The 12,752-nt window shown below is 46.8% G+C and overlaps 1 protein-coding gene across 1 annotated transcript; it reads right to left on the bottom strand.

The window, feature by feature from the left end:
- Positions 1-12,203: 12,203 nt before the first annotated feature.
- LOC308313757 (DNA-directed RNA polymerase III subunit RPC10-like) lies at positions 12,204-12,530 on the bottom strand (the record flags this gene model as incomplete). The annotated part of the gene is made up of 1 exon (XM_080761055.1): positions 12,204-12,530. One exon carries the CDS (start codon positions 12,528-12,530, stop codon positions 12,204-12,206), a length of 327 nt encoding a protein of 108 aa, XP_080617181.1.
- Between the last annotated feature and the right edge of the window lie 222 nt (positions 12,531-12,752).

Below are 12,752 nucleotides of genomic sequence, written 5' to 3'. Positions count from 1 at the left end.
ATATGTCATTTAGGCTTTAGACAGCTCATGTTCTTACACAATCTTCTCTCATACACATTTCCCGTTTGCTTGATTACACCTAATTATATCATAATTGATGTACTCGGATAATGAGCACACATCACTGTGAATACAAACATTTAAAAAGGGAAACTAGTGTATAATATTGTACCGTACTATTCATGACATTAAATAGTAGTACACTCTTTTACATATTTCTCCTCTCATCTTATAGCTTTATGTCTTACTGGTTTCCTTTGTCATGGTGCACACATCTTTAAATATGTATTCTTTCAGAGCGAACGTTTTTAACTCAAAGCGTTGCTTCTGGGGGTCCCTGTGTGTACATAGTCACTGTGACTCAGTGGACTAGGTCTCAGAAGGCAGCTGTGTATACATAGTCACTGTGACTCAGTGGACTGTAACCGGTTGTGCCTCAACGTCACACGGAGTCCTTCTGGACCTTTCATGTTCTTTGTTTGGCTGCGTTGACCCCAGGGTGCTGCTTAGTCACTGTGACTACTGTGAGCCTCTGCTTTCTACTATGGCCTCCAGCGGTCTCTCTCTCTGTCTCTCTCTCTGTCTCTGTCTCTCTGTCTCTCTGTCTCTGTCTCTCTGTCTCTCTGTCTCTCTGTCTCTGTCTCTCTGTCTCATGTGTTGAAAGGCAGGACTGTGAGAGTGTCTCAAAAATCCCTCCTGTTCCTGAGTTGGTGTTCTTATCTCCAGGGATGAAGTACTTTTCTCTGTCCTTTATGTCCATTTCTTTTTGCCTAAATTCAAAAGGCTTTTTGACGTGGTGTGTGTGTGTGCGTGCGTTGTGGTGTGCGTTGCGTGCGTGCGTGCGTGCGTGGCGTGGCGTGTGTGTGCGCACGTTCAGTTCAGTGGCTGTTCTGGCAAGTCTAGATTTATAACCCATTTAGACCCTGACATCGAAATAAATTAAAAGTCTTCTCAAAGATTTGTGCCACATTTTCACGATTTTTCAAAAATAGCAGATCTACAAGCTTGTAGCGCGCGCTATGAGCTTGTAGATCTGCTATTTTTCAATAGCTAAAGTATGACATAATGCTTTATAGTTAAAACACCAAAACGGGTCCCCGTCCAGAATGGGATAATAAAACGTCTCCATCAGGTCCAATCCCATACTCCGGGGGGTGTCATGGCTGCTGGTGTGGAGAAGCAACACAGTGGGTGTCATATTACCAAAGTTCTGGAGGAGTTCTGGTCCAATCCCGGACTACGGGTGGTGTCATGGCTGCTGGCGCTGAGAGGCAGCACCGTGGGTGTTATATTACCAAAGTTCTGGAGGAGTTCTGGTCCAATCCCAGACTACGGGGGTGTCATGGCTGCTGGCCTGGAGAGACAGCACAGTGTGTGTTATATTACCAAAGTTCTGGAGGAGTTCTGGTCCAATCCCGGACTACGGGGGGTGTCATGGCTGCTGGTGTGGAGAGCCAGCACAGTGGGTGTTATATTACCAAAGTTCTGGAGCTGCTCACACTCCTCCAGGCTGTTTGAATGACCATCTGGTCCAAAGTGTGACTCACAGATCTTTTACTCGTTGGCATCCTGCTAGACTATACTGTACTGTAGGCCTCATCACAATTATTACATCATCGTCTGATCACAATTATGTGAAATACAATTATTTATTTTCGCATAATCAGTTAGTCAGAATCCTTTATTTTTTCCTGCATTTTCAGTGAATGGCCGCAAACATACAGTAGCAGTAATAGCAGATCTATAAGCCCTGCATGGCTGTGAGCTCCACGATTAAACCGTGCACCTCCATATGCTCTGAAACCCTGACAGTATGCTCTCATCTATCACCCGTTCCACCGCTAATATACCTCTTAACCCATTCTGAACGGGAACCCATGTTGGTGTTAGCATCATGTTATGCTTTAGCTATTGAAAAATAGCAGATCTACAAGCTCATAGCGCGCCACCGAGTGGCGCGCTACGAGCTTGTAGGTCTGCTATTTTGTTTTTTAATCAAAGAACGACTGACATTTTTAGAATCTGATCTCGGGTCAGAATGGGTTAATCAGACCAGTCCAGTGGAAACCTCGTATGAATCTGATCTCAGGTCAGAATGGGTTAATACTCCTCTGAACCCTCTCAGCACAGAGAGAGAGAGAGAGAGAGAGACCCTCTCAGCACATCTTCACTCTGTGAGATTCCACAAGGAGAGAGAGGTAGAGAGAGGTAGAGAGAGGTAGAGGTAGAGGGAGAGAGGGAGAGATTATGGTCAGTCACCCACTCTGGGGTACCTGGGATGAGACTGCTGCAACACACCAGATAACAACTTAAATCAAACGTGTGTGTGTGTGTGTGTGTGTGTGTGTGTGTGTGTGTGTGTGTGTGTGTGTGTGTGTGTGTGTGTGTGTGTGTGTGTGTGTGTGTGTGTGTGTGTGTGTGTGTGTGTGTGTGTGTGTGTGTGTGTGTGTGTGTGTGTGTGTGTGTGTGTGTGTGTGTGTGTGTGTGTGTGTGCGCGCACGCACGCGTATACATGTGAGATAGACATGAATGAATTGAGCAGAAACCTTGCATTTTCATCTTTACCTTTTCATGTTTATTTTATTTGTAAATCCATGCCCTCGTTTAATTCGTCATTCCAGAGTGTCGTCGCACACAAAGGGTTTTGGAACATTCAGCTGTGACTTTTTTAAGCTACTAACTTTAACTTCCGCCTGTACCTTTTTTTGATCATGTTAAAAGAGAATAATACATGGTTTTTCGTAATGTTTCAATGGCATACGATCGAAATAAACCCTCCTTCCATCCAGCCATTCATCCCTTTGAAGCAGTATAGTTCACCCCCCAAAGAATGACTTATTATCTATCAATTACACAGCCCATAAAGCCTTGAATTAATGGATATGTTTTTGTGTTTTTGCCACATTACTGAGCCAATGACTTGGTGGAGTATATCCTACCAGACACTCTGCCACTCATTACATTATTATCTGCTCAGGAATGTGACGAAAACAATGAATTGAAGCCAGGCTTCATGGGGTGTGTGTAATTGATAGAAAATAAGTCATTTTTCTTTTGGGGTGGACTACTAGTTAAACCTCTTCTCTGATGTGTCTGTCCTCGGCTCACCTGCCTTCAATACAGTCTTCTCATTAATTTGCAGATCTGTTGTTGTCGTCAGATCTTTATTTTGTCAATATGCCGTATTATGTTAATGAATGAATAACATGAATAATGGAATACCCCTTGAGATACAATATCTCGTTTCCGAGAGGGTCCGCACGTATACAGTCAATGCAAGGTAATTAACAGAAAAGAAAAACAAAACAAACGGTTACAAAACAAGACAAAACAAAACAGCGTATTACACTAGACAAGCAGAGTAGCAACAAGATGGATCATTTGTTTCCGTCAATATCATTGTCACTACCATACCGTAGGTCTAGGTAATCACTTTGTCTGCGTTTGCTGCTGCTGTATTGTACTATAAAGAATAGATTGTTTTGTGTTAAATTGAAATGGGAATAAACACAAGGTTTTTTTTTTACATAATTAAATCACACTATTTTCTTCACACTTGAAAGATAACTCAATACAGACTTCTTGGCATCCTGGCAGCTTTTTGAAGTTGGTGTTTACTGGATGATGAATGAGCAAAATACAAGGACGAACAACGTGTTCCTTTCGGATAATTGGAAGGATGGGCCGTTGGTGCTGGCAGTGTCCTGGTATACCAGGAGACCATCATTTAGGAACAAACATATGACAGGAATAAGAAGTCATCTGTCAGTTGGAGCTCTAGTTAAATTAGAACAGATGACTGTGTGTGGATGAGTATGAATGGGCTGAGTCCTATAGTTGATGGGCTGTGTCCCACAGCAGAGCAGTGCTGTGTGGTCCCACAGCAGAGCAGTGCTGTGTGGTCCCACAGCAGAGCAGGGCGAGGAGCAGTGCTGTGTGGTCCCACAGCAGAGCAGGGCGAGGAGCAGTGCTGTGTGGTCCCACAGCAGAGCAGTGCTGTGTGGTCCCACAGCAGAGCAGTGCTGTGTGGTCCCACAGCAGAGCAAGGCGAGGAGCAGTGCTGTGTGGTCCCACAGCAGAGCAGTGCTGTGTGGTCCCACAGCAGAGCAGTGCTGTGTGGTCCCACAGCAGAGCAGGACGAGCAGTGCTGTGTGGTCCCACAGCAGAGCAAGGTGAGCAGTGCTGTGTGGTCCCACAGCAGAGCAAGGCGAGGAGCAGTGCTGTGTGGTCCCACAGCAGAGCAAGGCGAGCAGTGCTGTGTGGTCCCACAGCAGAGCAAGGCGAGCAGTGCTGTGTGGTCCCACAGCAGAGCAAGGCGAGCAGTGCTGTGTGGTCCCACAGCAGAGCAAGGCGAGGAGCAGTGCTGTGTGGTCCCACAGCAGAGCAAGGCGAGCAGTGCTGTGTGGTCCCACAGCAGAGCAAGGCGAGCAGTGCTGTGTGGTCCCACAGCAGAGCAAGGCGAGCAGTGCTGTGTGGTCCACAGCAGAGCAGTGCTGTGTGGTCCCACAGCAGAGCAAGGCGAGCAGTGCTGTGTGGTCCCACAGCAGAGCAGTGCTGTGTGGTCCCACAGCAGAGCAAGGCGAGCAGTGCTGTGTGGTCCCACAGCAGAGCAAGATGAGGAGCAGTGCTGTGTGGTCCCACAGCAGAGCAAGGCGAGCAGTGCTGTGTGGTCCCACAGCAGAGCAAGGCGAGCAGTGCTGTGTGGTCCCACAGCAGAGCAAGGCGAGCAGTGCTGTGTGGTCCCACAGCAGAGCAAGGCGAGCAGTGCTGTGTGGTCCCACAGCAGAGCAAGGCGAGCAGTGCTGTGTGGTCCCACAGCAGAGCAAGGCGAGCAGTGCTGTGTGGTCCCACAGCAGAGCAAGGCGAGCAGTGCTGTGTGGTCCCACAGCAGAGCAAGGCGAGGAGCAGTGCTGTGTGGTCCCACAGCAGAGCAAGGCGAGCAGTGCTGTGTGGTCCCACAGCAGAGCAAGGCGAGCAGTGCTGTGTGGTCCCACAGCAGAGCAAGGCGAGCAGTGCTGTGTGGTCCACAGCAGAGCAGTGCTGTGTGGTCCCACAGCAGAGCAAGGCGAGCAGTGCTGTGTGGTCCCACAGCAGAGCAAGGCGAGCAGTGCTGTGTGGTCCCACAGCAGAGCAAGGCGAGCAGTGCTGTGTGGTCCCACAGCAGAGCAAGGCGAGCAGTGCTGTGTGGTCCCACAGCAGAGCAAGGCGAGCAGTGCTGTGTGGTCCCACAGCAGAGCAAGGCGAGCAGTGCTGTGTGGTCCCACAGCAGAGCAAGGCGAGCAGTGCTGTGTGGTCCCACAGCAGAGCAGGGCGAGCAGTGCTGTGTGGTCCCACAGCAGAGCAAGGCGAGCAGTGCTGTGTGGTCCACAGCAGAGCAAGGCGAGGAGTGCTGTGTGGTCCCACAGCAGAGCAGGGCGAGCAGTGCTGTGTGGTCCACAGCAGAGCAAGGCGAGCAGTGCTGTGTGGGTCCACAGCAGAGCAAGGTGAGCAGTGCTGTGTGGTCCCACAGCAGAGCAAGGCGAGCAGTGCTGTGTGGTCCCACAGCAGAGCAAGGCGAGCAGTGCTGTGTGGTCCCACAGCAGAGCAAGGCGAGCAGTGCTGTGTGGTCCCACAGCAGAGCAAGGTGAGCAGTGCTGTGTGGTCCCACAGCAGAGCAGTGCTGTGTGGTCCCACAGCAGAGCAAGGCGAGGAGCAGTGCTGTGTGGTCCCACAGCAGAGCAAGGCGAGGAGCAGTGCTGTGTGGTCCCACAGCAGAGCAAGGCGAGCAGTGCTGTGTGGTCCCACAGCAGAGCAAGGAGAGCAGTGCTGTGTGGTCCCACAGCAGAGCAAGGCGAGCAGTGCTGTGTGATCCCACAGCAGAGCAAGGAGAGCAGTGCTGTGTGGTCCCACAGCAGAGCAAGTCGAGCAGTTCTGTGTGGTCCCACAGCAGAGCAAGGTGAGGAGCAGTGCTGTGTGGTCCACAGCAGAGCAAGGTGAGCAGTGCTGTGTGGTCCACAGCAGAGCAAGGCCAGCAGTGCTGTGTGGTCCCACAGCAGAGCAAGTCGAGCAGTTCTGTGTGGTCCACAGCACCACATATGGGCCCACATTCACTTTGTCTGCCAGCAGCTGTGGCTTTATTATCCCATCTAGACCTAAGTTCGATTCTATAGATGTTTTCTAAATCATGGCAGTTTTCTGAAATAGATAGGTTTCTATATCAGTGGTGCTCAATATTTCATGTCAAGGGCTCTTAAAAAGCTATGTATTTGGCCACGGACCCCCATCTGAAAATATGTTGTTCCAGGGACCCCCCGCCCCCAGAAGCAAAGATTTGAGTTAAAAAAAGGTTCGCTGTTCGCGTGACATTTTCAAGATTTTTCAAAAATAGCAGAACTAACAAGCTCATAGTGCGCCACTCGGTGGCGCGCTATGAGCTTGTAGATCTGCTATTTTTTCAATAGCTAAAGCATAACATGATGCTAGAAACACCAAATGGGGTTCCCGTTCAGAATGGTTTAAAGCCTTGGCTCAAAGTATTTACACAACCATCTGTTCTGGAGCTCCATACAGACAGCAAGGACTCACTGTGACAATATCTGCAATGTCCGTGTCTGTACACAGTACGCAACTACGCACGCGTACCCTCACGCATGCAAGCTAGAACACACACACACACACACACACACACACACACACAGACACACAGACACACACACACACACACACAGTCACACACACGTAACAAAACTCTCTCCCCAGGCGGCCTGGTGGAGACAATTATATGTTGTATTGTTCGAGCTCAATCAGAAACTGTAAAAACCACAGATCAATAATGTCGTATATCAGAAACGTACATATCGGTGACGCTTCTGGTAATGTTGTGGTCATAATGGCAGTGATGGGGATTATCAGTGACATTGTGATCGGCATTATGTTGCACCAATCTAATCCTTTGTGATTGTGTGTGTGTGTGTGTGTGTGTGTGTGTGTGTGTGTGTGTGTGTGTGTGTGTGTGTGTGTGTGTGTGTGTGTGTGTGTGTGTGTGTGTGTGCGTGTGTGTGCGCATGTAGTCAGTGGAGCCCTTAAGCTTTAATTACAACAACAGTTAAGTCAATTGTGTCCGACAACTTAACCCATTCTGTGCGGGAACCCCTTTTGGTGTTAGTATCATGTCGTGCTTTAGCTATCGACAAATAGCAGATCTACAAGCTCATAGCGCGCCACCGAGTGGCGCGCTACGAGCTTGTAGGTCTGCTATTTTTGAAAGAAATCGAAGAACGACTGAAACATAGAAACATAGCTTTTTCAGAAAACTGTCAGGATGTATAAAGACATTTTTTTAATCTGATCTCGGGTCAGAATGAAAACTGTCAGGATGTAGAAGACATTTTTTTAGAATCTGATCTCAGGTCAGAATGGGTTAAGACCCCACACAGTAGCACTCGGTGTGCGACAGTGACATTTATAGAGTTACATTCTCATTTATTTCCTTCTCGGGGTGAATCGATCTGACATTGTACTGTACACGCCGGTATTGACCAGACAAATCCACAGAGCGCTGCCCTGTACAGTAGGCCAGGTGTGGGCAATCAATGTTCAGAGGTCAGGTGTCAAGCTGAGCTTAATGTCGGATAAGATTATTTATGCTTCATTTTTCGCCGTGTACTGTAGGCTTCGTCAGGTGCTTTGCATACAGTACATCATGCAATAAAACAATGCAGCATAAATATAATCTTGTCCTGAGCGTCTCTGTGTGTTGTCATGACAAATCATGACAACACACACAATATTTTGGACCAAACAAAGAATTAGAAAGTAGAAAAAAACGGCAGGTTTTAACACTTTTTTTGTTGTTTTTCTTCTTTGTAATTATTTGTTTGGTCCAAAGTATTGTGTGCATGTGTTGTCATGATTTGTCACGAAAAGAGTTGGCTTCGTCGTACGACGCTTAAAAGGTCTTTAAATAAATACTCTCTGAAAAGTCTATGAGGAAAATGCATTGAGATTCATTTCCTGGGCCACTCGTTGTTCTGAAAGGGGGAGGGACTGCGACGCTCTATAGTCCAGAATGGTACCTCTCAGTCCCGGCACAGTATAGTTCCGGAGTGGTTCCAACGGATTGTGTGGCCCTGGTCTTTCCCTAGTGGGTCTGATCGAGGGTAATCTGAGTTCCCAGAAGTTTTATTTTTCGCCACTAGGCGGGCGAGAAAAAAGGAACTTCTGGGAAAAAAGGAACGTATCCCTGTGAGGGAAGTACGTTGCGCTCAGAATCTGAGCGGACACTCCCCTTTCCGGTCTGAAGCACTGTGCATACCATGAAAATAGTCCGAAGGGAATCCAATTCCAAATTGAATCGTAGTAGGCCACCACCGCTCAAGGAGCAATTGTTTCCCTTCCGTCTTATTTAGATGTAGCGCCCACTCCATGTGGAACCCACCCCTGTCTTTTGATTCGCATTTCATTTGAAACGCAACGCACTGGGCCACGCCCCTGCTGCACAGGATCTGAGGCCAATTTTCCTAGACTAGATCGAGGGTAGCTACCCAGGTGATGACCTTTGGATACATCACTGAGGAATATACGTCCCAGTTGCATCCATGCGATGTATTTTCGTTCTATATATAATGTATGTTATGTGTCAACAGCAGACAATGTGTTGTGGTTAAATGGCCTATTGAGAAGATAACAACAGACTGACTTGAGAGATCATTACAGAGTTCAACCAACCAAGGGCAACCTGCCTCTTTACGGCAATTATAATCAGTGTTATGGTTCAATTGTAGCAGGTGCTTTAGCAACACATGTGTGTATGTGGGGGGGTCGACTCAAACAGTCGATTATAAGCAGAGGCACTTCAATGGGTGCAATTAAATATTTTCAGACACTTTGTGTAAAGTGTGATTGAGCTGTTTATATCTCCTGGTGTCCCAGACCCCACTTTGAGAAACACGGCTGTAGTTTGACAATCAGGGCGAGGTTGATGTAAATTATAATGCCACCACACTGTGTCCATCATGGTGATCAGGGGCCCATAGTTCTACTGTTCATAATTACACATGACGCCAATCAGAAGTTGATTGTGTGACGACCTCTCCTCTCACGCCCCCAGCATGTTTCTGTCATCAGAAACAGAGTTGAGCCGCGTCGGATACCGATGGATCACTCTGTGTGAGTGATCATAATCGGGGAGGAACTCTCTGGATGTGGGCCAGCTGGTTTAACTGTGTCTGAGACTAGAGTAATCAATAAGGACCAATCAGCTCCAGCTCTCTCCTGTGTCACAGAGAAAGCATTTAGCAGGTTGAAGTCTCTGAAATCAGGGTCTCTGTTGCTGTGAACGCCGTCGAGAAGCAAGCTAAATAAGTCAAGGCAAAACGTTTTATTTTCCTGGTATTATAGTTGAAATCAAGTTTTTAATGATCAAAAAGCACTCGGGTGTACAAGAATGGCCTTTTTCTTTATCCGCGGCTCAGCGAACATTTAAGCAATATTACACGAGAGGGTTTTGTCCTTTTGTCCTGATGATATATACGATGATAAGAGCGCCCCTCACTTCACACGGGTGTGATTTTTGTATAGTATTTGGTGTATATTCGCCTGTCATTAATGTTTCCGATGAATCCCAGAACGGGATGTTGGGGATTCCCAGTCCTCCTGTCAGACTGTGATACAGAGAGCGGATTCAGAGGAGACTGAATGCCTGCAGCGCGACGCGTTGTGAGCTTGTAGATCGGCTATTTTCAGCAAGTATAAAAATCTGCCATTATACATTTTAGTCGACTAAATCAACTGTAGATTCAGTCGACAAACATCTTATAATATTTAGTCGACTAAAGCTAGACTAAACGCTAAAAGATTCCATGTGACTAAAAATGTGACTGAAACTAAATGAAAACTATTCAAGAGACTATTATAATTATGACTAAAACTAAAATCTAAATGTGCTGCCAAAAACAACACTAGAGGAGACCTAAAGGGACTCAGGGTTTACGTGATGTACGCTAGATGTACCGTAGCCCTATTTGAGAAGACATGCTGAGAAAAAGAGACAAGAGATCCATAGTTTAGAATCTAATGTTCATCCAGTTAACGTCTGATGTGATTTACCGGCCGAGTGGCTTTGGAGAAGGATGGATGGAGGCAGCAGAACTGCTGACGTACAGTAAACTGAAAATATAAAAAGTAAAGTTATTCAAGGAGACGGCGAGGCTGTCTGGGTTGCTTTGAGCTCCATTGGTGGAGGTTTTCAATACCGTATTGAAGATGAAGAAGGTGTTCAATACCGTATTGAAGATGAAGAAGTGCTTTTGAGTAAAGCCGGAAAATAGTATCGGGTGTTTATTCTCCCCTGACCTACCGGTAATAGCATTCCATTACTTATCCCATTCTGGGTGGGAACGCCTTTTTGGTGTTTTAAGCATTATGTTATACTTTAGCTATGGAAAAATAGCAGATCTACAAGCTCGTAGCGCGGTGCCGCGCTACGAGCTTGTAGGTCTGCTATTCTTTTTTAAATAGTGAAAATGTAATGCAAAGCTTTGACTATATATTCTTTCAGAGCGAACTCAAATCTTTGCTTCTGGGAAGTCCCTGGAACAATATATTTTCAGATGGGGGGGGTCGGAGGCCAATTTCATATATTTTTAGGGGGTCCTTGACATGAAAATGTTTCAGAACGACTGACATATAGAAACATGAGGTTTTTCAGAAAACTGTCAGGATTTTAGAAGACATTTGTAGAATCGTCCTCAGGTCTAAATGGGTTAATGCTCAACTCCGTAGAAGCTCGAACTCATCTTTTAATATTTTAGTGACATCCATCACATATCAGGTTTTCTATGCCAGCAACCTTTGGAATATACAGTATAATATATTATGCTGTAATTGAGATCACGGGTAAAGAAAATCAAGCAGACATTAAGGAGATTTACTTCCAATCACAGGTTATTAAATCAGACATATATCTGCTTTCTGACCTTCAGGAAGTCTTTTAAAGACGAGCTGAAATGGTATATTTTGAGAGTATTTAATGATCATATTGTGACATGTATGGTGAAAGAGGAGCTGCACATGTCTCTGCCAATAACAGTGATGCCGTGGCTAGCTAGATTCAGGGCTGAAGCCAGGCTAGGATCTACGTAGAGCATTATACATAGATCTACATAGAGCATGGCTGGGAAACTTTGACCATGGAGAGAGCCACTATAGTTCCACACTCACTCCGGGTGACTGTGGCTCAAGAGGTAGAGCAGGTCGTCCAATGATCCGTGGGTCGGCGGTTCGAATCCCGGCTCCTCCTCCTCCTGTCTACATGTCGAAGTGTCCTTTGGGCAAAGACACTGAACCCCAAATTGCTCCCGATGTGCTGGTTGGTGCCTTGCATGGCTTCCGCCGCAATCGGTGTATGAATGTGTGAATGTAATGCACAGTCTATGTAAAGCGCCTTGGATAAAGGCGCCATAAATGCACCATTTACCAAGGGGCCACATTGTATATTACTGTCATAGCAAAAAATAGCTGATCTACAAGGTCAAAACATGTCGTTTTGCATGCAGTGCGGCACGTTTTGAGCTTGTATAGTCGGGTCCTGGGCGATATACGTTTTATTTGTCGTAGATGCGTAGACTATAGCATTGGCCATGCAGTTATGCAATACACCTTGTAGCCGTTGACAGAGTACTTTAGTGCATTGTCTGTTATTTTGGGCAGGAATCCCTTTTGGTGTTAGCATTATGTTATGCTTTATCTATTGAAAAATAGCAGATCTACAAGCTCATAGCGCGCCACCGAGTGGCGCGCTATGAGCTTGTAGGTCTGCTATTTTTGAAAAATCGTAAAAATGTGGCACAAGTCTTTGAATATTATATTCTTTCAGAGCGAACGTTTTTAACTCAAATCTTTGCTTCTGGGAGGGTCCCTGGAACAACATATTTTCAGATGGGGGTCGGTGGCCAAATGCATATAATTTTTGGGGTCCTTGACATGAAATATTGAGAACCACTGATACAGAAACAATCATGAGGTAGTTCAGAAAACTGTCAGGATTTTTGAAGACATTTTTTCCCCGACGTCAGGCCTAAATGGGTTAATACTTGGAGGCCGGTGAAGAAGGAGGTTATGTTATGGAGTCATTTTGGGGCCATTTTGCATTAAGTCATGCCCCAAAAAAGAATGGAGGTGTAGGATAGGGTAGGGTAGGGTATAGGATAGGATAGGATAGGATATCAATCTCTCCAATTGTGGCCACAGCGTGCGTCGCAGCATTTATAGAACGCCGTCATGGGTTCGTCCGCCGAGCGGATCTGGATGAGCATGAAGTACGCCCTCCGGTGGTCACACCGCGGACACGTCTCCGGGGTCGAGTCCACGTTCTCCCAGGCCGCCGGGCCGCCCAGCACGTCCTCCAGCGGCTTCAGGGCCAGGTACTTCCTGTTGCTCACCTTCCGGGTGACGTTGTGGACGTACGGACAGGTGTTGCACTCGAACCTGAGGCACTTCTGTCCTTCAGCCACGATCAGGATATTGGCACAGGTGGGACAGAAAAGAAGCATTTTACCGTGTACCGGGAGAACCGTTTACCGTGTATGGTGTACCGGGAGAACGTGTACTACTAACAGAATCAGAATTCACATACTGTGTGGTTATTCTCAGCTTCCACGTTTAAAACTGAGCTGTTTTCTACCTGTGCTGTCAGGTATCACTATGACGTCACAGTGATGACATCAGGCATCCCCATATATGGCACGACACAGACGGACGGATACAGAGATCTC

Source organism: Protomyctophum bolini (assembly GCF_963924005.1).
Source record: "Protomyctophum bolini genome assembly, chromosome: 4".
In the NCBI taxonomy this organism is placed as follows: domain Eukaryota; kingdom Metazoa; phylum Chordata; class Actinopteri; order Myctophiformes; family Myctophidae; genus Protomyctophum; species Protomyctophum bolini.
The sequence above is the reverse complement of the archived record's forward strand: the minus strand, read 5'-3'. Positions and strand labels throughout refer to the sequence as shown.